Genomic DNA, 26,040 nt, shown 5'->3' on the forward strand with positions numbered 1-26,040 from the left:
AGCTGTAACACGTAACCAAACCCTGGTTATCACTAAGATTGTGATGTGGATAACGAATTCTACTCACAGTAATGGAGTCTGAGCAACAGATGCTTATGTCCATGTACGAGTACTAAGGACAGATTTGCGGATATACTGTACATACGAACGTTTGCGCTAACACATATACACTCACATAAACACAAGCACACACGCAGACATGCACACTTAAACACACACACACACACACACACACACACACACACACACACACACACACACACACACACAAATATAATGTGCGTAAGTCAGTGTTAATGGCTGGTTTAATTAGTCTCGTTCTAAGTCAGGCTGGCTCCGGGACTGGCCTTGATGAGAGCTGGGATAATTATAGCGATATATTTAAGGCGCGTTAATTGCGAAGGTATAATCAGTTAACGCCTCACCTGAATATTGGAAATGGGTAAGGTTATGGCGTGATATTCCGCTTGGCTAATACTTTCTAACACCTCTTCCTTTAGTGATGTCTGGTGTATATTAAAGTTATTTACTGTTTGAAATATTATTTCTGTTTATTATGTGTTAATTACGTAGACATGAACTTTTTATTGGAAACTTGTTGGGTTTTGGGGTTGTACTCTAGTCCGCTTAAATTTCGTAATGCCTTTTCCCTTAGCTATTTATTTTTAATATTACACTTTGATGCACTCTTATTCAGTATATTATTTAAGCCCAGTCACCAAGTTATAGTTAGTTACTGTGCCAATGGAACGCTGAAAATTATTAGGTTATGGTGCCGTGCTCTCTTAGGTTTTGGAGGCTTTCCAGCACCTCATCCTTTAGTTGTTTATTTTGCATATTTCACCTTAATACTCCTGTATGGTGTTTATGTATTGTTAATACGATAGTAGATTGCATAATATCCTGTGTAGGTTGAGGAAAGGTGTATGATGATGACCATGTTGGTTCAGTATCTGTGCTTTCCCTTTTCTCTGTTCCTGGAGCCTGCCCACCCAGCTGTATTACAGTATAATGATGAGTATTTTTACCGACATTTGCTGTTATCCCTTTTCGGGTTTATCATTGCTACCCACTTACTCGCCAAAATTCTCCGGTGGCAGAAAGTGGTGTTTCTTGGCGCTACGGATCAGTTACCATTCCAGACCCGTAACACACCTGGCCGTGTGTGGTACACCTGCTGCCCCATGTCGGGTGTGTGCAAGCCGGCCTTTGTAATACATACATATATGCACAAATACATAGATACATACATGCCTACATGCATAAATACATACTCTACATACATGCATACCTGCATACATACAAACATGCATACATGCACACATACACACATACATACATACATATCCACTTCATTCACAACAGCATGCATGGGGTTAGCATCATAGAAACGGAGGGAACAACCTTGCGGGCTTTATCCTTTGATTCTTTTTTCCTTCCATTAAAGAAAAAAAAATGTTACAGATATAAAAATTGGTAGAGTGTGTTACAAAATGAGGTTCAGGTATTTCGGGTATGGTGAAGTGTGGCTTGAGGGACTATAATATTGTCATTTATATTGTATATATTTTCTAATGGCGTCAGTATATAGCGATGAAAACATTATCATTGTGCTACATGCAAAAATATGCTCCTACAAAAGTAGCAAGCAACAACATCAACAGGTATTAAAAAATATCGGTACTTCTACTAGTCATGATGATAATAATAATAATAATAATAATAATGACGACAGCAGCAGCACCTCTCACATTCTCAAGCTTAACATATTCTCAGTAATTTCCTGCAAGTTGACATCTCATTTAGTTGCCTCTTCCTTTTTCCGTCTCACAGTACTTCTCAGCCTGTTCTGCATACATATATAAGTACATTATACATATATACATTTTCTCAAGAGTTTTCACGTTTATATTCATCATTCATGCTAAAGTTATTCGTAGGTTACTCTCTGTGGCTGAAATAATGAACAAAACATAATGCCCCCTCTAAAGTATTCGTAAAGCCTTCCTTTTCCTATTCATTATTTCTGGTTTATATCCATCTCATGTGCAGTAGTGGGATTAAAATGATGATGATGATGATGATGAAGTGGGATTAAAATGATGATGATGATGATGATGATGATGACGACCTTTACTATGATTACCTCTTACAGAGTACAAAACTAACAAGTGTTTCTAAACATGATTGAGATTATATGGACGAGAAGGAAAGGGAAACAGAGAGAGAGAGAGAGAGAGAGAGAGAGAGACTGCGTAAGGGAGGGTAGTGTGTCGTGGGGGAGGGGTTGTTACTGAGTCGGGACAGGAACGCCTAGAGGTCCTTTTTTACAGGCCACCCTTCAATATGGCTTGAGAGAGAGAGAGAGAGAGAGAGAGAGAGAGAGAGAGAGAGAGAGAGAGAATTTCTCAATATGTTATGTTTCTCATGAACCCCGTGAATTTGACCTAAAAGAGAAAGGAAGTGCCCAAGCTGTTTATCGCTCTCAAAGCATATTTTCAATATTCATGGACCAGCACCAGCTCATTTATCCCTTCAGGCTATAACATTCAGTGTTTGTGGAATTAATTAATTTTTTCCCCTTCAGAGTATACTCCACCTACACATGGAGTTGAACCGGCTACTGTTTTGCCCGCAGGATGTTTTAGGACTGAACAGTCAATACTTTTCCTGTCTGAGTTTGTTCTGGCTACTCTCCAGTTAGTTTTTCTTTCACTTTTGTGCCACATTAACGACAGACGCATTAATCAGTCCATGCCCCATGCTCTGGGCTTGTCACTGTCACCCAGACACCCGATTATTATCTTATACTGCTTCGATCTTCCCTTAGCATCCGTACATGGAGTGAAAAAAAAAATCGCTTGTCTGAGTGAAGAAATGGAACGTGTTCATTGTGTCTCAAACTCTTTCTCTGGATGTCTTTAATAGTCTTATGTTATTTGTAGCCTACATATTGTTTCATAATGTTCCCGCCTAGTAAGTATCTAAGGAAAGCAAATTCGTGTCGTTTCACACTCTGTTTACCTAAATATTAGTGTTTACAAATTATCTTTAAAAAACACTCCTTGTTTATGTTTATACTAACTAACTATTGGTGTTCATCCATGTGTCTCCAAAAGCATTTGTGCTTCTTTTGGTGAATATTGCTAACCCCTTCACTACGAGAGACCTCCCCTAAGCTGAATAAAGTGTCCTAGTTGTAGCCTAAACTTTAGGACTTAAGATTCATCGCACGTTTTACACAGTAGCTATAATGTCTCTCGCTAACTTCCTCGGTTCTTCTACATTTTTCTTACCATGATTTTTCGCGCAAAACTTGTTGCCGGTTTGATCCTTCATTTTCTCACCTCCATCCTTTTGGCAAACACATTTTTCTTCCCTGTCTTACTTCCTTCCGAAACAAGTTTTTATTCCCCTCAAAAATTCTCATTCAGCTTTCTAAAAACTTTTCACTCACTCTGTGCTTCTTTTTCTCTTCCTGTTCTTTATTCCTTTGATTACATTTTTCTGCCTCACCCTCAGTCTCTCCCTTCTTCGCGCTGAAATGTTTTTTGAGTTCAATTCTTTCCCACGCAAGACCCTTTGTTTCAGGTTGATTTTTTGTGAATCTTTTTTTCCGACCTATTCACTCTAACTTTTACAATCTCTTTCTCTTCTCACAGCATATATATATATATATATATATATATATATATATATATATATATATATATATATATATATATATATATATGCACTAGCCGACTTCACCTCACTTCTTTCCGCATTCTGCTGATGAATGTGAGTTTTTATGTTGACTTTTTTCACGTATATTATTTTCTGTATTGTTTATTTAAGTTGCTTTTCATATAATGTGTTCACCATTTCTCATTTCTTCTTCATTTTATATCTGTTTGGCTTTTCTACAACTTCACTTCTTTGTGTTGCTTTTAATTTTATATGGACATTATATTGCCTGTCTTGTGTTCTTATATTTTCACGCCCTTCTGTGTCTGCATTGCCTTTTTTATTTCATATGTGCCATGTCTCACGCGATAACATCTTTTTATAATCTGTAATATATTCTTTTATTTTCATTTTCTCTTCTGACTACTACTTTGTCATCATTGCACATGTTCACATCCTCCTTCATCTTCTTGGCATTTCACAATTTTCACTTTCCCCTTTATCTGTGTTGTCAGTGAAACGTACAAAAACACCAGGACTGCGAACTGTCATAATCCTGCCCACCAGTGTAACACATACAACCACCACGACTGTGGCATCCCCCTCGTTACATTCACAGTCCACCCACGTATGACACTGCAGTGGCTCCCTCTTGGTCGAAATGAAGACCCAGAAGTGTCCACCTCATCTTCTGAATATACGAGCTTGTCCGCCATATATTAGTGACCTCGGCCTTTTCAAAACAAATGGTGAGGCAGATTTCCAGAGTCCGTCAGCGCCTTCTCTTCCCCCCTCCCCCCCGTCTTATGTGCCAACGCCGTAAGACAATTGCTGCTGTTTCTTTCGGCACGTTCGGTCTTTCCCACCTATTTCAGTCAGTGCCTTTCAGTCTACTCTCCGACCTCTGTCAGCACCGTATTTCTTCCCCCCCACCCACACACATCCTTCTGCCATCTATTCTTGTCGACCCCAGCTCCTCTTTGCCAACCCCACCCCCTCTCCTACCTCAGTCAGCGCTTCGTATCCCCACTCTCCTTCTTTCAGCGCCGTCAGCCTGTTATCCTACTACCATCAACGCCTGGATATCTCTCTCTACTACAACACCAACACCCATTGGTCATTTCTCCTAGTTCTGTCCAAAAATGGTTGTGCCATCTCTCCTACTTAGTCAGCAACATCTCTCCTCCTCTCAGACCAAGCTCTTCTGCTATCATTTACATTGCGCCACCCTTCTCTTACTTCCATCAACGCCCCTAACATCCCTTTCTGCCCCACCACTCCAGCACCCCCATCTTACGGGGCAGGATATTCGTGTTACGCGATTAGCCCCCTCCGGCACCACGTTCCTCAGTCCTGACACCTCACTACACCTCAAACACACCCTCACCTACACACCGTTGCCCGTCCATTGAGCTGTAATGCCCCACTCTGACACAGGCCGCAGGCGAGAGAGAGAGAGAGAGTTGAGTCAGTGCTTTTATTTTGCCATTTTTAAGTACCGTACTAGATCATCATCATCATCATCAGCAGCAGCAGCAAGATAATATTATGAGAAAGTGATGTGAAACTACAAGGGTGAATATCATTTACGCTAATATCTTCTGTATCAGATGTCTCTTTAAGCTGAAACTTTATCGTAAAATCCACAGGCGTTAACGAAAACACATCAAAAAAGACTTCATCGCCCGGGAAATTAAAAAAAAAAGCAAAAAAAAAAGCTGCTGCTGATCGATGTTGTCCCCTCAGGGTCAAGAAAATTATATACAGTATACAGGTAGTTAAAGGAAAGGCAGAATATGCAAGTGGGAAGAGAGCGACCGACGGACGAGACGGTGAGTAAAGATGGACGAGGAGAAACAGACGTCAGGGACAAAGGAGAAAAAGGTGGGAGAGTGAGTGAGAATGTAGAATGAGAGAGAGAGACAGACAGAGAGACAGACTGACAGACAGACAGACACAGACAGATAGAATGGAGGAAAGAATGAAGCAAGAGGAAAGAAAGACTTCCCTGTTAGTCCTCCATTTTGAATTGAGAGGGAAACGACGAAAAGTTAAGAGTAAAGAGGCAGGAGAAACAGTCATATTGAGGGAAAGAATATGGAGAAGGCAGAAGAAGCTAGAAGGGAGAGAGGGAAAAGGAAGGAGAAAACAGTAGGATGGTGTCCCCTTGTTTCTCAAGCATATTGTAAGAAGAAACGAAACGCTTGAAACGAGGATTAAAAAAAAGTTAAAGGATTTCAAGTGAAGAGAGGAGGAGGGAGAAACGAAGAGGAGAGAAGAGAGGTGAAGGAAGAGGGAAGGGAGGGCAGAGGAGGAAGGATGAAACTAAGATGTTATCCCCTGTTTCTCATGCATATTGACCTGCCCGGCATGAGATCCGTTGTTGCTCCAGTACACATTGCCAAGGCACTGTTGGCCTTGTCAGGCTGTCCTCTCCCCAGGAATAATACGCTCTCCTTTAATACTAAATTAATATTTTCAGTATTATGACGTATTGTTGCAGTATATTCCTACTATCTACACACGACTGTACTCAGCTTAGGAGAAGCATTTCTGAGCAGGAAATGTCAGATTTAGCCTTCAGTAATCCCTTCATTTCGAGGGAGGAGCCTCCGGCGGTTGGATGGGTAGTGTGTGCGTGTACCAGTCCTCCTGCCTTGGGTTTATTTGCACCCACATGATGTACTAATATGACCTTTGGTACATGTGTTGGTACAATGGCACACCCTGGTTTGTCATACATGTTGGCACACCCTGGTTTGTCATACATGTTGGCACAACCTGGTTTGTCATACATGTTGGCACACCCTGGTTTGTCATACATGTTGGCACAACCTGGTTTGTCATACATGTTGGCACACCCTGGTTTGTCATACATGTTGGCACACCCTGGTTTGTAATACATGTTGGCACAAACTGGTTTGGTTCCGTCGATGACTTACACACTCGCTCACTCACAAACACTCCAGTAACACAAATTTCCTCATGCGCCTCTCATCCTGCCCTAAGAAGCTTTCCACACCTATACCCATGCTTGAAGCACTGGGTTGGGGCGGGTTACTTCTCCAATGACAGTAAGTGGTGTTCCCAAGCCCAATGGTCCCCTTGCCTCTTTAACACGACCTGAATGTGTATAATACAGTAGCCCAATCATGTCAGGTGTGTACAAGATGGCCGCTGTAATTTAAACAAACTGCTGGGACATTAATTTATAGCCTTTCTTAATACTTAGGTGTGAACGAGCATTGACCTTTGAAATCTATTCTTTTTATATATCATAAACATGTTAGATTAATCAGTGGTCTCGCCGTCAGTAAAAAATAACTCTTTACAGCGTATATTGAGTTAGTATTTATAATCTGTTTAATCTCTAGCAGTTTTAAATCTCATTCATACCGAGCATTGACCTCTTGAACTTCAACTACTGAATTTTACTTCGTGCATGAGAATATGAGTAGAATTCTTGTTATTATGGGAGACTTTGTAGTACTTATATGTACCGCCTTTATGTTATACGGTATTCATTATAACTTATAACGTAACACAAGATAACAAAATTCAGTGTGCAATAATAAACTGCAACTGAAGAAGAAGCGTAACCAAATCTCCATAGGCAATGCAAATACGAACCCCGTATCAGGAGTCGTGTGACCATTTATCACAGTAATGCAGAGGAAACCAGCAAGCCAGTCTTCCTTTAGCCGTCTTTCTTTGGTCCCTGTCACCACCCTCATTGATATAAACTTTCTGCCTCCTGACATATTTGTTTGAGTTCGACAATGGTGTGTGTGTGTGTGTGTGTGTGTGTGTGTGTGTGTGTGTGTGTGTGTGTGTGTGTGTGTCTCTCTCTCTCTCTCTCTCTCTCTCTCTCACACACACACACACACACACACACACACACACACACACACACACACACACACACACACACACACACACACACACACACACACACACAGTACACATTAGTTGGTCTGGTATTAGTCTCTTATGTACGTAATATTTTCCTTACATTTTACGATTTTCAGCTCATTCATAATCTGAATGCTACGACCCTACGGTCGTCGCAACCCAGAGTTCAATGCCACACCAGATTGAACTCCTCTGGGATGATGATGTTACGGTTGACTTCTTCATTCACGCTGACACACCGAGACCCTTGTGACTTACTCTCAGTTGGGCTGAATCGTCTGGCGATTGCATTAATAGAATACTGGAGTTACATAGGCCGTGAGAGAGTTAAGATTAAGTTATTGATCATTGTTTTGATAGTAAGCAAAAATGAACTGGCGATCTTGCTGAATTGTTGGAAATAAGGGGATGGTTTACAAATGGTGTACATAATCGTGACTGTAACAGTATAGTGATACGTACAGTGAGTTTGCATGTATCTGTAGCATTGCATTAGTACAGCATATGCATCTAGTTTCCTCAAAAGTTTGGTGTGTGTGTGTGTGTGTGTGTGTGTGTGTGTGTGTGTGTGTGTGTGTGCACGCACGAGCGTACTTGAAAGCGTGAGCACGGATTCGTAATAATCAGTGCAAATCTCACCCACAGGAAACAGAAACATAGCGGGGATGACGGGTTCAAAAAACAAATCCTAATTACAGACGAAATCCTCAGCTTTAGTTCAACATTTTTTTCTTCTCCTGTTTCCCTTTACTCCTCTACTCCTGTTTATTCCTCCTCTTTCTTCTCCTCCCCTTCATCCTCCTCACTCCTCTTATTTTCCTCCTCCATATGATCATCATTGTCACCAGCAACGTCGTCGGCGTCGTGTCCACAGCTCCTCTGTGTTCTAAATTCTTTCCTCTTCTTCTCGTCTCGCCCTCCTACCCCGTCTTCCGTCGCATCTTGCTCCCTATTTTCCGCTCCTCCCTATTCCTCCTCCTCCTGCTCTTCCCCTTCCCTGGATATCCTTTCCAGGGAGAATTTATATGAAGTGGTGTGTGTGGGCTATGCCTGGGGCTCCTCCCACATTCAGACCACCTGACACGTTTTTCCGGCTCGTCTGCTGGTGCTTGAATATTCTGAATCAGGCTGGAGTGCAGGCCGGGAGTTACTGGTATCCACCACGGCCGTGTTGTTAGTTTGTCAGTTATTTGGCTGGCATGGGGGGAGGGGAGGTGGGGAGGGGGAAGAGAAAGAAAGGGAGGAGGGGAGGGAGAAGCGGGGAGAGGGGTCGTTGTTGTTGATGATGAGGACGATGATGATGATGATGATGATAATCATCATCATCATTACCATAATCATGATCATGTTAATGATGGGAGCTCGCCGGCTACCCGTCCGACTAATCCTAATTCTTCGTATTCAGTATTACTGAGTCCTATTATCAGTGTTCGTTGTTTCAAGGAGTCCTCATTATATCCTGCAGTGTTCTGGAGACTCTTTTTTCCAGTGCTACAATATTTTAAAGAGTTCAGATCCTGTACTATAACAGCTGCTGTATTTTTTTCCATACAACATTGCTACAGGGTTCCAGAGAGCTCCCCTTTTCCCCTGCTGTGTTTGTAAGTATTCTCTTTCTCTGTCTTCAGCTTCGGCCAGCAACCGAGCACCATACAGGTACGATGCTGGGCAAAGCGGTGTTCTGGAGTCGTGCAAGTTATTTTCTTTGTGAACACCCGCCAGTGCTCCACCTCCAGGAGCGTCTTTCATCCTGCAGTGTTTCATTCTTGATTTCTGTGTTTCAGTGAGTTGCATTCTAGTCCAACGGTTGCCAGAGCATTTTTTTTTTTTTTTAATGTCCCCAGTATTGTCCCAAGTATTTCCACTCCATCATTAGTTCAGTCACCGATTTTCACACCAGTGCTAGTAGTAAGTCTCCTTTAACTTTACCGGCAGTTACGACCAGCGAGCGGGTACGATCCAGCCTCGGTGGTCTGACGAGGCGGTGTTCGGGAGTCGTGCCAGCTACCTGCCCTACGAACACCCACCTGTGCTCCTCCTCACCAACATCTCCACCCAGGATGCCAGGCTGTACAGGTGCCGGGTGGACTATCACAAGTCAAACTCCCGCCAGGCCTGGGTCAGGCTCTCCGTTATAGGTCAGTGCAGTTGGGGGTCCAGGGAACCAGGGTTTATGTATAGTTGTTTTGTCTTAACGTGGCAGGTGGTTGGCCTTTCCAGCTCACTTCGGGTAGTTCAGGGAAAAAGGCATTGCTACGACTGCATCCTTTCTATAGCACTTTTTCGTGACCAGCTTCGTTATTGTTTTTGTTATGTTGTTATAACTCCATATTAAGCACGGAGTGATGGCAGTTTTAGACCAAGTTAAAGTGAAAAAGGTGTAACCCCTCCCAGGCGATGACTTCATTTAAAATATACTCTTGTTGCAACTAAACGACTGTATTCACTTGAGGAGAGGCTCAGCATACAGCATAGAATGGTGACAATGTCTGACCAAGCTGAGTGAAAAGTGTAACCCCTTCCATACGATGACGTCTTTTCAAATTTGCAGTCATCAAGCGACTGAACTGAACTGACAAGAGATTTTTCGAACCATTGGAAAAGGTGAAATAAAAAGAACGTCATTGTGTTGAAGGTGGAGTTATTATGGCCTGTTTCAATATGTATGTGTGTATGACGAATGTCCCATTACATTGTGCCTGGATTTTGAAGGCAATTATATATTTATTTATCTGTTGATTTATTTATTTATTTATTGGTATGCAGTATCTGGTTTTCATGATTTGTTAGTGGAGGTATGTATGTATATACGTATGTTTGTATGTACAACATGTGTGTGCGCGCACGAGCGTGCGTGCTTTGTACAGTCGTCAGCATAAATTCTCTGCAAGTCTACTCGTGAGGTGTGAGTCCTTATGTCTGGCAACGATGTAAGGGATCTTGTTGCCACATAGACTTTTATATACGTTAAAGATGCATTTGTAAGAATTGATACTAGAGACTGCCTATTCTGTATACCGTATTTGATTTGATTAGTATAAAAAGTGCAAGAGTTGACAGAAGAATGTTATGGAATGACGTATGAGCGTAATACTCTGGTATTCCTCATTATAAGCGTGTCTAAACTCCCTTTCCCTCTCTCCTCCTTACTCCTCCTGATGTCCCCCCAACTTTCCCTCTCTCTCGTACCCCCCACTCACTCTCATGCCTCTCCATTATCTCCTTTCCCCACCCTCTCTACCTTCATTTTTTTGCCCACGGCGCTAACTCCATTGGTGCATCGCAATTCTCTCTTGACTGTTTCCTAAACCCAGTCTGCCCTATTCCCAGTTGCTCGCAGTACTACCAACAATATCCAAGGCTAATTATCAATATTCCTTCCTGTTCGCGTACCATTCTCATCCTCCCTGTCTCCTTGCCACTTCTTTTATTCCAGTCATCTTTCTTTTCTCCACCCTTTTTCGCTACCAACAGCCAGGAGATATAGGAACATTGAAGTCTCGTACTTGTGATGTATTCCTTACTGGTGTTTGTTTGAGAGTGGCAGTCGGTGGCTATTATTTTAGTAGGCGTAATTAAACATTTGTGGCCATTCCTCCTACTTCTCGCCCTCTCTCTGCCGTAGGAAAATGTTTCCACTCTCCCCATACTGTTCACTGATTCATGAAGCAGTATCAGAACCAATAATGTCTCGAACTACTGCATCATGTTTGGAGTAAGGAGTAAGAGAAAAAGACTGGCATGGCAAGAATCTAACGAATGTAGAGAAACAAAAAGGTTGCAGGAATAGACAAGAAATAGAAATGAGTGCTGATAATTACGTAGGTTCGCGCTGTGAGTAAAAATTATTAAGGTAGGCAGGGGAAGAAGAGAGGGGAGTGGAAAAGGGGAGCAGGGGAGGACATGTGGTGAGAGGTAGGCTGAGGAGGGTCATCGGGAGGGGTACGGTGGAGAGAGCGGAAATTTCATCATTCCACAACATTTTTCTGTCGTCTTTCGCACATTTTTATGCTAATCAGATTTAAAGAATATTCCATTCTCCAATTCTTACAAACACTTCTTTAAAGCGTAAAAAAGCCTGTGTGGCAACTAGTTCCCTAGCACCGTTGCCAGACAAAACTACCACATCACACGAGCAGGCTTGCAGCGAATTTGTGCTGACGACTGTACCTTGTAGTGTACCATAACGGGGAAGTTATTTGTAGTATTTGTGTACATTTTTCACATTATAACTTTATAACATAATCTATAAGACAAAGGATGTATTGTACGTGTGTGTGTGTGTGTGTGTGTGTGTGTGTGTGTGTGTGTGTGAGAGAGAGAGAGAGAGAGAGAGAGAGAGAGAGTCGGTTTTCAAATGGGAAAGCAAATTTGTGCATGTCTTTGCGTTTAATCCATCTGTATATTGTTGCGTTGACAGTGTTTGGATTTATTATACAGTATATATCTTAGTGTTCTTGTTGGTTGGAGTATCTTCATCTGCACATTTTTTTATCACGTTATAAAATTTAATTACATAACCCAGGCCATCCATCATCCAATTACTTAATTCCCTGTCAGGAACGTAGAGGCCCTTGGCTAGGCTATCCCGGTGTTGCTGATATTGTTCACATATGACCTTACTAGATGACCGTATGACCAGTTCACTCAGTCACCAGTCCACCCAGTCGCAAGTAAACCCAATGACCAGTCCACCCAGTCACAAGTAAGCCCAATCACCAGTCCACCCAGTCACAAGTAAACCTCACTAGTCCACCCAGTCACAAGTAAACCCAATCACCAGTCCACCCAGTCTCAAGTAAACCTTACCAAGTCCACTCAGTCACAAGTAGACCCAATCTCCAGTCCACCCAGTCTAAGTAAACCCTACCAAGACCACTCAGTCACAAGTAAACCCGATCTCCAGTCCACCCAGTCACAAATAAACCTCACCAGCCCACCCAGTCACAGTCAAACCCAATCAACAGTCCACCCAGTCACAAGTCTGCCCAGTCCATACAGTCATGAGTATGTTCAGTCATGCAGTCGACTCAGTCACTTTACCAAATTGTCAGCAATTCATCCAGACACCATATCAACCAAACATCAGTCCACCTTATCACCATCTCCCCAATCGCGTCGAAGACGACGACGACGATGACGACGACGGTGATAATGATGATGATGATGATGATACCTGCCTCAAGTACCTGTGTTTTCTTCTTCCCTGCCAGTGCCGCCTTCCAAGATCCAGGTGCTGCCTCGTATCAAGCCGGTGGAGCTGGGCGAGTGGGACGATGTGGTGTGTCGCGTTAGTGGAGGTGAGTGCACGGGTGGGGGGAAAGAGGAAAGTCGTGAGAGGGAGAGGTGAGAGAGTAGGGAGAGGCAGGAAAAGGAGAGGTGAAAAAGTATGAGAGGCGTGGGAAGATAGGGATAAGGAGTAAAGTGTCTCTTCTTTGCTGTTGTTTTATTGTAAAAGGATTGAGGGGTAGGTGCAATGATGAAAGAAAACGAGAGAGAGAGAGAGAGGGGGGGGGGGTCAGTGTGGGACAGATTTAAGAGACTGAAGTGGGAAAAAGATGGATAAGTAGAGGAAGAAGAGGTTGGAGTGCAGAAAAGATGGAAAAGGTGGGGAGGAGGAAGGGAAGACGAAGGACGAGAAGAAGATGAAGAAGAAGAGCTTAGAGAGCAAGTGGTACTCCAGATGTTTTTGAAGTCGTTGAATGTTTGATTTTTCCAGTTAAAGTTAAATTTTCTGGTATCAACCTAAATAATATACATAACTTCACCAGCCATAACGAAAGAGTTAACAGCAGGGAAACGAATGATAACTTGTCGGATCGAGAAGCTTATTATAAATGTCAAGGAAAATGAAGAACAATAAGAAGAAAAAAAAAAGAAACAGAGAGAGAGAGAGAGAGAGAGAGAGAGAGAGAGAGAGGAGAGAAATAGTAGTAGTAGTAGTAGTAGTAGTATAGGCGAATAGAGAGAAGACGAGGTGCGATGCAAGGTGTTTGAAGTTAACCCCTTAAGGCCGGGGACGTTTTTACGTTCTTATTGAAATAGTTAAATGGGACTATAGCCAACCACTACAGTTCGATTAAAATATAGTACGCTGAACAATCATCTGAAGATAGCAAAGGTGAAACAAAGTGTATCCTTGAGCTGAAGGGGTCATTGGATGAGGAATAAAATGAGATACAAAGAGATACGAACCAGAAAGAGAATAGTTTGCTGGAAGTAAAAGTTAGGCAGATTATAGGGAGAAAAGAAAGATGGAAGGGAAGGGGAAGATGAGGGAAAAATAGTAGATGGGAAAATAATAGCGAGAGAAGAGATAGAAAGGTGAATGAGAAGTAGATGAGATGAGGGAAAAATGGTTGATGAGAGATTGATAACGAGAAAAGAGATATAAAGATGAATGAGAAGTAGATGAGAGGAGATGAAATGTGTGCAGGGGAGAAAGAGGAAGGTAGAATGAGAAAAGATACCTTGAATGGGGGAGGGAAGCAATACCTTGAATGAGAGAAGCAATAAAGAAGACGATGTAGGAGGAGAGAATGAACGAGAAACGCGAAGGCGAGAGGAAGGGCAGCTTGGAGAGGAGGAGGAGGACGACGGTGTAAGGAATAGTTGAGGAAGAGGGAGGAATATTGGATAACAGGTGAAGACAGATTAGGGAAGAGGGAGAGAATGTTTATAGGGAAGAGAGTGGAAGATAATATTTAGAGAGAAAATAAAGTAACGAGATAAGTAATGGAATTTTTTCATTTTGGAGATACTTTTCGCACTAAAGATGTACTGTTACTTTCACTGACCCATTCATGTAAGAGGTCTTTCGAATGTGGAATAAAAGCCTCTGAAAATAAGAATGAAGTTTGGAAATACGTCGCCAGGTGCAGAGAATTAGAAGGAAATAACGTGATAAGCAAGAAAATTGGAAAATGGTCTAATAGAGGGATAAGCGCGAAAAATGTCATTACAACGTTCATGAACAACAAAAATGAGTAAAAAATGTATGGAAGCGAAACCAAGAAGAGACCGAGAAACAAAACTTACGGTATCAAGAAAAATGGATAATGATTGGAAGAAGAGCGAGAAGAACGACAGTATATTTTAAAGGAGAGAAGTTGGAAGGAATGCGGTAAGGAGTATTAAGAATTGCAAGGGTAACTAGATAAGGAGGACAATAAGCACTGAAGCGGGGAGAGAGAGAGAGAGAGAGAGAGAGAGAGAGAGAGCCATTGTAATGAAAAGCGAAGGAGGAAAGTATGAAGACAAGGAGAATATGGAGAAAGAGAATGCTGGAAATATAGGGCGAAACGATGGGAAATTGCGTAGGATGATGGAGGTGAAGGAAGAAGGGAAGGAAGGCGGTGCTGGAGAAGGGTGGAGGGGATTTAGGAGCATGTGTGTGTATATAGCTACGAGGGGAAGAGGAAAGAAAACGAGAGGGCCATAAAAAACGGACTGAGGTTGGCAGTAACGAGGGGAGTCATAAGAAGACTCGACGATGGAATGTGGAGAAGGAAGATTTTTAAACAGATCGAACATAAATAAGTGGAGGCATTACAAAAACTGAGAGGCAAGGAGCTGAAGAGACAGACAAAGTGACAGAGACAGAGAGTATCAGGAGATGGAAGGGGATGTTGATTAACTGATGTTAAACACGAAACAAAAGGAAATGTAGACAAAGAAACGAAGAGAGACAGAGATAAACAGTAATTGGAGATGCACGTTGATGCTGACGAAATTCATCATGCGTACAAACTCGAAGAAATAATAAGACAATTTAACGGAGAGAGAGAGAGAGAGAGAGAGAGGATTATGAGGCTTGGAGGCGGTATAGGTCTCTGGCGACACCTTAATTGCGCGATAACGAGCCTCTTAGATGACAGGAGATCAAGAGTAGGAGGTTGACACACACACACACACACACACACACACACACACACACACACACACACACACACACACACACACACACACACACACACACACACACACACACACACACACACACACACACACACACACACACACACACACACACACACACACACACACACACACACACACACACACACACACACACACACACACACACACACACACACACACACACACACACACACACACACACACACACACACACACACACACACACACACACACACACACACACACACACACACACACACACACACACACACACACACACACACACACACACACACACACACACACACACACACACACACACACACACACACACACACACACACACACACACACACACACACACACACACACACACACACACACACACACACACACACACACACACACACACACACACACACACACACACACACACACACACACATCCCTGTCGTTTCTCAACACAAATGCTCCCCTGACCTGAGATATAAATGTGTTCTCACTCACTCACAGTCACCCTTCTCTATGATTTCCTTACACAGATGTTCTTCGGGGCTGGGATATATTTCTTTAGGCAGGATCAGCGGCTGGGAATATTCCCTATCCCGGCACCCAGAAACACCCTCTACTCAACCCTTCCTAAAGACCCGCCTGCCAATCCCATGGGGGCAGGGGAAGGGCCGAGAGAGAGAGAGAGAGAGAAGGTGGGGGTAGCGGTGAAAGGGGAGGCATGCATACGTTAACCTCCTCCTGCAGCATCAAAACAACGAAGGCCTCGCACTGCTGTTTTCTTTACCTTGTTCTTCCCACGTGTGTGTGTGTGTGTGTGTGTGTGTGTGTGTGTGTGAGAGAGAGAGGCATACATGAATATTATTAGTTCCCTCACACCTGTTTTCTTGCCCTTCTGCCATTTGTTTACCACACTTGTCTTCTCCACCTGTGTGTGTGTGTGTCTGTGTGTTATTCTTGGTCTGACATTGATATATATCGTTTGTGTGTGTGTGTGTGTGTGTGTGTGTGTGTGTGTGTGTGTGTGTGATTGTTGTGGGTCTGACATTGATGTGTGTGTGTGTGTGTGTGTGTGTGTGTGTGTGTGTGTGTGTGTGTGTGTGTGTGTGCAGCATTAGTGATATCATCACTATTAGATGTTTTTTATTAACTTGGATGGCAATGCAAGTAAAAGATTTTTATATATAAATTTTGAGTAAGTCTCATGTTTATCCCGGTCACTTGAACTTTCTATGTCAGAGTCTGGGGGATGCATTTTTGGCACAGATCTCTGTGGCTGTATTTCAGCTTAATGGATCCCTGAGTGCAAGGCATGCATGTATTCAGAACTATATGCATTTCCAAAAATGCGTTTGTACAGAATATCCATCACAAGATCCATGTATCCAAGGAAAACAATGGGTGTCTTCTTTAAATTTGATCATTTCCCGAGTTCCATGGACAGACTTTTTGTTATTTCTTAATTTCCCTTTTAAACGTTTTTAAAGAAGCTCAGTTCATTTATGGGATATCAGCATTTTGTAACACCAAGATCACAACTGTCAGACACTAAATTTAAAATGTATATATTGCTCTTCCCTTAAGTTTTTTTGTGGTAGGAATGCGATGTGGCCTGAGTTTTTGCGTGGTTATGATATTCTTACCCTGATTTGAATCGTAAAATGCACAGTATGATACAGCGGTGTACAGTCGACAAGATAAGCCCTGTACAGTCGGCCAGAAAAGTTCTGTAGTCTCTGCCGGTTCTCTCACCATGTACTTCGACACTCAGCCTCACGAACCCGCAGGAGTCGACATTGAGGACGTTATTTTGCCACACACCATTGTCATCAGCGTCGTTTATGCTGGTGGATATGATGATGCTCCCAGTGCTACTACTGATTATTATGAGGAGACTACGAGTAAGGATATTAATGGCAGTACTTGATCCGTGTGTGTCATTGCTGTGGATAGTAACAGGAAATATAAAATAGGGTTGCTATACCAACATCCTTGCTTGGTCTCAGCTCGAGAACATCCCATGCATATTTATTCTTGGTGACTACGCGCGATTTTAATAAGTTTAGGAAAGGTTTTTGGAACAAGAAGGGTTAGATATTGCCTTCGTTAACCTCTTCATTATTAGCATTCCTTCAGAAATTGAATAAAATCGTCTGGAATTAGCGATAACAAGCAAGAATAGGACGACATCATAGTGAAGCAGTTAACTCATTCTTCGTTTGTTCTTTAATGTTGTATATAACCCCCCCATGTAATAAATTTTCTCACTTGTATGTTGAAAAAAAAAGTCGTCTGGATGTAGCAAGAATGAATTAACCTAGTATACCATCGTACTTTATTATACGGTGCTGTGTATCTCTGCACTGAACCTAACCCAGTCTATACTAATGATGGCGGAAAATGCTAGGATCTCTCTCATCACTCGTAGTTTGTATGCAGGGCGTATGTTTTGGAGTGTGTCAACGCTTGGTACACCTGTTTGCATATATATGTCCGACAGGTGTTGCCGGAAAGTGAATTTGTGTGTAATCTCACTCCCGATGATTGTATTATTCATAGGCGCGTAGGCGCGAGAAAAATTAGCTATGGGAGTAGGAAGGCAATATTGTTAGAGTAACTCTGTGTGTGTGTGTGTGTGTGTGTGTGTGTGTGTGTGTACGAGGCTAAACAATACCTCACAAACCCGTCTTTCCTTCTACCCAGGTACCCCGTCGCCTAAAGTGGTGTGGGTACAGAACGGTCGGGTGGTGGACCCCAACTCAACGATGGCAGGCGACAGTATAGTCATCAACGACCTGCAGGTTCCGGCCACCAGGAAAGACCTCACCAACCCGTTCACGTGCCAGGCCTCCAACAACGATGTCACGCCGCCTCTCGTCGCGTCCTACCACCGCGAAGTTAATTGTAAGGACAGTAGACCTGCAGGTTTTGTTTTTCTCAGGTGTAGGTAGATGAATTAAGGCCGTTTAATCATAGGACATCGTTTTGATTTTATTCCTGTTATTTCCTGGCCATCATATTCAATTTTGGAAACCCACCTGGTAGTGTAAGGATTTATAAAGACTATATCAGGCCCCTCCAGTTACGAAAGCTCCTCTTAATCTGAATAAAATCGTCTGGAGGTTGTAAGAAGAAAATGAAATAATTCCTTTTCCTAAAGAGATAAATACCTTATATTCTTCTATTTTGATGAGAATTTGGAGTAAGAGTAATGTGTTGGACTCCTTTATTGTTATTTTGTTGTGATGTTGTGTATATACCATATTTACAACAGCAGTTTAGTCAGTGGCATTCTGGGGAAATGGCTCACGCCTGTGCCTGATGTGTGTTCTCTCCCCTCTCACCCAGGCGGGCCGCTAAACGTGAGCATATCCCCCGAGGAGAGACCCCTGGTGGCGGGACGGAGAGCCAAGCTGGTGTGTACCGTAGTGGGCAGCAACCCCGCCCCTGATGTCACCTGGTACCTTCAGGGACAGCAGGTCACGCCCCTACACACACAGGTCAGTCGGGGTCAGGGTTGTCACAGGGAGAAAATTTTGGGAGGGGGGGTATGAGGGTGAGATAATGGTGGTCAAATGGTTAAAGAAATTGATTTTCTCTTAGAGAACGCAAGTTTTATGTCATGTTGTACCAAGGAAGTTTGCTTATTTGAATTTCTGTAAAATAAACTCTACTGACCTTCCACAAGACCCACTGACTTGTCATAAAAACACCGCTAATATCACTACACCAGTCCGTAATGATAGCCCTGTAATGTATTCAGTATTATGGAAGGTGGGTATTAACGTCAAAGTGGTGACATTTGAAAATGTGAATTAGTATAATTGAACGTGTTATAGGATTTGGCGTTTCGAATCTATACCATTGGGACACACACACACACACACACACACACACACACACACACACACACACACACACACACACACACACACACACACACACACACACACACACACACACACACACACACACACACACACACACACACACACACACACACACACACACACACACACACACACACACACACACACACACACACACACACACACACACACACACACACACACACACACACACACACACACACACACACACACACACACACACACACACACACACACACACACACACACACACACACACACACACACACACACACACACACACACACACACACACACACACACACACACACACACACACACACACACACACACACACACACACACACACACACACACACACACACACACACACACACACACACACACACACACACACACACACACACACACACACACACACACACACACACACACACACACACACACACACACAGGTTGAATTTAGCGTATTCATAAAGGAATATGAATGGAGCTTTGCAACAGAAAGTAAGATCAAAGTGAGATAGAGGATGGAGGGGGAGGACGACAAAATATGGGGCGCTATGAATAGGTTAACACAGCACAGTGGAGAGAGAAACCTGGCTGCAATTTTCATTCCGCTTACAAACATTTACACCTGCTCCATTTCCCAGGCATCGTGGCTGTCGTTTTACTTTACCATAACATTAGCTAGTTAAGAAAATAATTGCGGGATCCATGATACTGGACAATTATTCCAAGACAGTCATCGTCTATAACATTTCGGTTCAGTGTATGAATAAGCAGATACTGTGTTCTCTTACGTATTGAGGTGCGTCAGGTGGTCGGGTGCGTAGCGTCTCTGCCTAAGAATCGTCTGCACCTGGCTTCAGACCTACCTGGGACGTCAACCAGCAGCGTGAAAAGCATGAAAAATTGTCATGGGCTTAGAGAAGTTTAGATAATTAATGTGTGAGAAAGGAGATAGGCATTAATTCATCAAAACTTCATCTTCAGATGTCTCCTCTAAACTGAAAATATAATTTGTATGGACGACGAAGAAAACGTAAATGACGTACTGGGATTAATAGGAATACGTTATATAAAAACCGTTGTTGCAGTAGATGAGTTTAAACAGGCAGACGATACTAACATCAATTTATCACAAACTTTGCTACCCTTAGTGACTTTAACTTGTACCTTACACCATTAGTGGTCAGGTGATTAGCGAAGTGATCTTCTGTTCGAAAGGACGGGAGTTCGAGCACAGGATTGGGCAGGGAAGAATTTAAATATATGAATTTCGTCTTTTAAAAAAGTAATACCATCTCACCAGTTATAAATAAGACAGCCCCGGCATGTATTCAGTATGGACGGTGGTGACTTGTGAAGGTGTTTGGCATGTAGGAGGACTGCTGGGCCTTAATGGATAGGATTGTCAAGCGGGGAAAAAATCAAGAATAAAAAATACCCGTGGTGGCAGTAGGGGGATTTAATTTGTGAAGACTGACGGGGCCCCCATGGCGGAAAGATAGAGTGGCAATCAGTTTAACGGGCAAACATGGTATGTAAAAGACGGGCAAACATACGTAAAAATAGCTGGATTTATTTACCTGTTCTCTAAAGCTGACAGGCTGAGAGAGAGAGAGAGAGAGAGAGAGAGAGAGAGAGAGAGAGTACAAAGGAAAGCAAACAGTAACAGACGTAGCCTACTGGCCACTGTGAAGGTCGTCTGTACTGGGGATGGTGGGGGGGGGGCATTCGGAAGGGTCCGTATATTGCCCCCTCTTGACACACTTCCCTGGCGGTATCTGGTGTGTTGCGGGGACGGCTCAGTCTGCTGGTGTGTGTGTGGAAGTGGGCCCGTATTTTCATGGGGTAAGGAGTTCCCTATCCCCACTTCCTGACCCACTTATTTCAGCATATGGCACATGAGTGTTCTCATCGTGTTGTTTGTACAGTCTGTGTCGGTATTCCCAAATTTCACACACCATAGGCTACACGCCATACAGTTTAATTCATAGTGTACTGTAAAAAAAAATCTCTACGGCAGAGGTGCTAAAATAAAACTGCTGATCCCACCAGAGTGCGACCGTATAAGTGGATTATCCATTTAAAATGACGCAGCCAGTGACAGGTTAGGCACTGTGAGATACAGAAAGCAGGGAACAGGTACACAGAAAACAGGGTGCAGTTGATGACAAAAGTTCGCCCATTATTTCCCCGCCTCTGCTTCACACACAAGGCAAGTCCGTCATTTTCCTCCCTGACGCATCATATCAGAGAATCATTTGTGCTGCACAGAAACATACCTGGCTTCTCATGTTACCAATATTAGCCAACAGAAGAAAGTGAGACGTAGAACAGCTGAAATGTTAGTTCAGCTTTTGTCTTGGAATATACACAGAAACAGAATACGAGGATATAGAAAACAGGATATGAGTATAAGAGGTAATGGGGTAAAGGGAATGTGCTGAACTTGACACGTATTAAGAACTGGAAATATATCTACCCTTTGAACGTAGACAGCAATCTATTACAGGTCAGTTCCCCCTAGGTAAGGTAGGCTAGGGCTATTGTAGGGGGGCTGGCTGGTCAATATCACATGTAAGGGTCTGGATGTTCCTTTATTGGGGTCACATGCCTCCCTGGCTACCTTTTTTGTCTACCTACCTGCCCATCTATCTGCTTACATTTTTCTTACTATCTACCTGCCTGTCAACCCTTTTATTTTTCTACTTACCTAACTTCCGTTTTTATCTACCAGCCTTCCTTCCTGTCAGCCTGTCTCCCTTCCTTTCTTGCCTACTTGTGTGCCTCAATACACGTCATTGGAGTGAAGGGGTTTAATATAGTAAATCACGTTTCCTACTCATTTACCTTTAGTTCTGTATCAATTTCCGTTCCTCGAAAATCTAAATTACCAAGAGTATGAAAAACTGTGCCGATAATGCCCTACGAGGCGAGTCCCATTAGCGCCATTAAGTTTATATTAAATTCACATTATACTAAAACCTGGCCCGGGTAAGGAGAGAGAGAGAGAGAGAGAGAGAGAGAGAGAGAGAGAGAGAGATGTGAACTAGAGCAGGAAACCGCGCCAGAAATTAGTCAAACAAGTGGAATATCAGATGGACCACCGCAGAGTGGAGAGGCAATAACGAGACTTGGCTGCAGTAAAGGCAACCCAGGCTACAAATATTGTTCAATTTACATCCTGAATTTATACATGCCTATGCAATACTTATTTGTTTATTTATTACTTTTATGTATATATTATTTATGGATCTATATATTTATTTGACTGGGCATAGGCATGGAAGTCCCTTCCCTAAGACCTACCTCTTCGTCAGTTCTTCCTCATTCACATCATTCTTTCCCTCAGTTTTCTTTTCTGTCCCAGTACATCAACGACCTCTCCTTCCATGACATTACACTGTACCTCACATACTTGTCATTTTATCTGGTTCTTCGTCTTTCGCTGCTTCTCCCAACCACTTAATTCTCATAAACCCTCCTAATCCAGTCTTTCACTCTTCTTCTGCCCCTTCTCATCAACGACCCCCTCCTCACCGGGCACTCCACAGTCCCGCATACTCTGCACTACTTTGTCATTCCATCTCGTCCTTAACCTACTCGTATCCCTTCTTTTATCTTCATGCCATCACACTTTTCGTCAAACTCCCATCGCCCGTCTGTCGTGTTCATTTTTGAACCTATGACATTCCAGTGCCGCTGTACCCCACCATCGTGTCTTTCCACCTGGTTCTCGGCCTGTCTCTTCTTCTCCCAACCAATCTAACTTTCATAAATCCTCTTAGTGAAACTCTGGCTTCCAGTTGATTTCTTGGCCTACCTCTCCTCCCAGCCACTCCACTCACACAAACTCATCCACTCAGTCCCTCTCCACTCGCCCCATACACTCACATAAACTCTTCCACCCACTCCCTCTCCATTCACTCCACCCCACTCACATAAACTCTTCCACTCGACCCTTTCCACTCGCTCTGCACAGCTCACATAATATACCCTTCCACTCAGTCCCTTCCCACTCGCACCACATAAACTCTTCCACACAGTTCCTCCCTCTCCACTCGCTTCACACAACCATACTACCTCAGAGTATTGCCCTTTATGGTATTTGTGTAGGACAGTGTAATGATGGAGAATATCTTCGTCGAATATGTCCACCAGAGAGTAGCATTGCTGTGTGGGCTTTGTTTGGTGCTGCAGTTTGATTGACGGAAAGAGAGAGAGAGAGAGAGAGACGGAGAGATTCAGGCCCGTAGTGTTAGTGGCTTTTGAGATTTCCTAACAACTCTTTCTTAGCGATTTATTCAGCACAGTACAGCTCAGTATCCCCTTCTGTGGTGCTGATGCAAACTTCCCCGATATAAAAACAATTTGAATAACATACAAGCCAATGTTTGGGTGTAACATGCAAAGTAAATCACAGTTGAAGAGATGTTACGAAGCCTTCATGCCATTAGGAATATAACCAAGGAGCGAGAGTGTGTTAGAGACTTTGATGGTGTGTCGTAGGAAGAGGAGGGTGTCACTGAACAGGGACAGAAGCTCCTGGAGACGTCGGGCAATAGATAAAGTTTGTTTGGCTGTGATGCGGTAAATGTGAGTATGGAGTTGTGAATACTGTTTATTTATAATGATTGGTAATGGAGGACGTTGAGGATGTAATATTTTTCTTAATTCTGTTGTGTCCTGTTAATAGAGAATGTTCCAATAAGCGTCGTTCTGATAATAAAGAAGGTAAGATTAACCGTAAAATAGCACAAATTCGTATTGTGTTCAGTGCTGTAATACCAAAAGAATGTTACAGAGAACTTTGGTAATAAGGAAGTTAGTTGAAGATATAGTGACGATAAAAGGCAACAAATTCCCATCGTGGAGTGCGTTGTCAAGTTATAACCCAGCTTAATGACTTGGTGAGCCGGTCCAGCCGACTGAAGCCGCCCACAAAACAACAACACGACGCCTGTTGTAAGTTTGCAGGATTTTGTTGGCTCGCCCCGGAGAAGTTTAGTTGCCGAAGAGATTACTGATGTGATGAGATTAAAGAGAGATTTTTACCAAACTTGAAAAGCGTGCCCAGTGAGGAAAAAGTCATATTTCTCAACTATTTTCCCCTCCCACACACCACATGCACTTACCGCTACCCACGCTCTCTCTCTCTCTCTCTCTCTCTCTCTCTCTCTCTCTCGTCATTGCTTAGCTTCAGAATGACGTACTCCACCACCCACACCCACACCTTCGCGTCCTACTTCTTCATGAATCTTTAATATTACAGTACCCAGCCAAATTGACTTTCACACTGCGTAAATATTTTCAGTGCACAGAGATGCTGTGTGTCTTACTGGTCGGCCCTGGGGTGCGTTGGGTGCGTGGTGGGTCCTCTCATGCAACGCACCCACCTCACACACCCACCTCACGTACCTACCTCACGCACCTTACCTCACATAGTCATTCAATCTGGCTCTCACCCGCACTCTTCCTGTCTGTCCTGTGGATTTGTCCATATTTTATCATTATCATTACTATAATAATAATAATAATAATAATAATTATTATTATTATTATTATTATTAAGTGGTAGGTGGGTGCTCTCACCATCCACTCACTCACTGTAGTGCTGCTTTGGGTGTCTGCCCTTTCCTCTCTTCCTCTTCTGTCTTTCTTTCCTTCATTCTTCTTCTTCCTTCTTCCTACGGGTGACTTTACACTCCCTCTTCTGTCTTTATTTCCCTCATTCTTTCCTCTTCCTTCTGCTTATGGGTGACTCTACACTGAGTGACAAGCCAAGTGGTTTCCCGTACACTACGAAACCATTTACTACGCTGGGTGGTAACCATATAACCAAATTATGGCACCTGGTGGTTTAATGGGTAATTACAGCACCCCAGTTGGATTGAGCCTGTGTAGGTTTGTATTCAAGGGGTGGTAGGGGTTTATTGCTCACGTTATGCCACTCAGGGATGAGTGAGGCAGGTCACTCTCATCTTAATGCTAGGACCACCTTGCATAGCCTCGGGCTCCTACGCTCCTCATGGGGCGGCATAGGACTGGATGATGGGTGGATTATTATTATTATTATTATTATTATTATTATTATTATTATTATTACCTTATTAATATAATTATGCACGCGCGCGCAAGCACAATTGTCCTGCCCGTAAGGAAAAGTTGTTGTTATTGATCTTTCGTTACTAAAGCATCTACTAGCTAATGCATTTGGTCTTTTTTTCAAGCTTTCCAGACGGAAAAAAATAAATGTTCTTTTCCAGTTCAGCTACTTTTGATGCCGGCATGACAACAGAGGCTGGTTTATCAAAGAACTCCCTTCTTGGAGATTGTAATGTTGTCCTCCCGTCTCCCATGAAATTTGTTCTCTACGCATGTTCTCTACAGATATTCGTATTTATCTTTTGTCATGATCGTACTATAAGATTGCACACTTTTATCCATGGTTAAACCGTAACTTTGCAACATTTTCCATTACTTTAATATAACGTGACTAAACCTCGATTATTAAAACATTATACCGTAAACATTCTACATTACATAGTCATTATTACTAAACATTATAGTTCATAATTAAAATATTTGTAAACTTTATTAACCCTTCTTTAATAAGGCATCGTAATTGCTGCGT

The 26,040-nt window shown here is 42.8% G+C and overlaps 1 protein-coding gene across 1 annotated transcript in view; it reads left to right on the forward strand.

Moving 5' to 3' along the window:
- The window catches only part of LOC145408204 (nephrin-like), a 183,333-nt gene that overhangs the window by 31,002 nt on the left and 126,291 nt on the right, over nt 1–26,040 (forward strand). Inside the window, exons 3-6 of the mRNA XM_080278960.1 lie at nt 9,514–9,716; nt 12,792–12,878; nt 18,211–18,411; nt 18,856–19,007. Of these exons, the coding sequence (XP_080135086.1) occupies nt 9,514–9,716; nt 12,792–12,878; nt 18,211–18,411; nt 18,856–19,007 (643 nt within the window). The remainder of the gene's footprint in view (nt 1–9,513; nt 9,717–12,791; nt 12,879–18,210; nt 18,412–18,855; nt 19,008–26,040) is intronic.

Source organism: Coenobita brevimanus, chromosome 76 (assembly GCF_032717465.1).
Source record: "Coenobita brevimanus isolate Jiangsu-jjx chromosome 76, ASM3271746v2, whole genome shotgun sequence".
In the NCBI taxonomy this organism is placed as follows: Eukaryota; Metazoa; Arthropoda; class Malacostraca; order Decapoda; family Coenobitidae; genus Coenobita; species Coenobita brevimanus.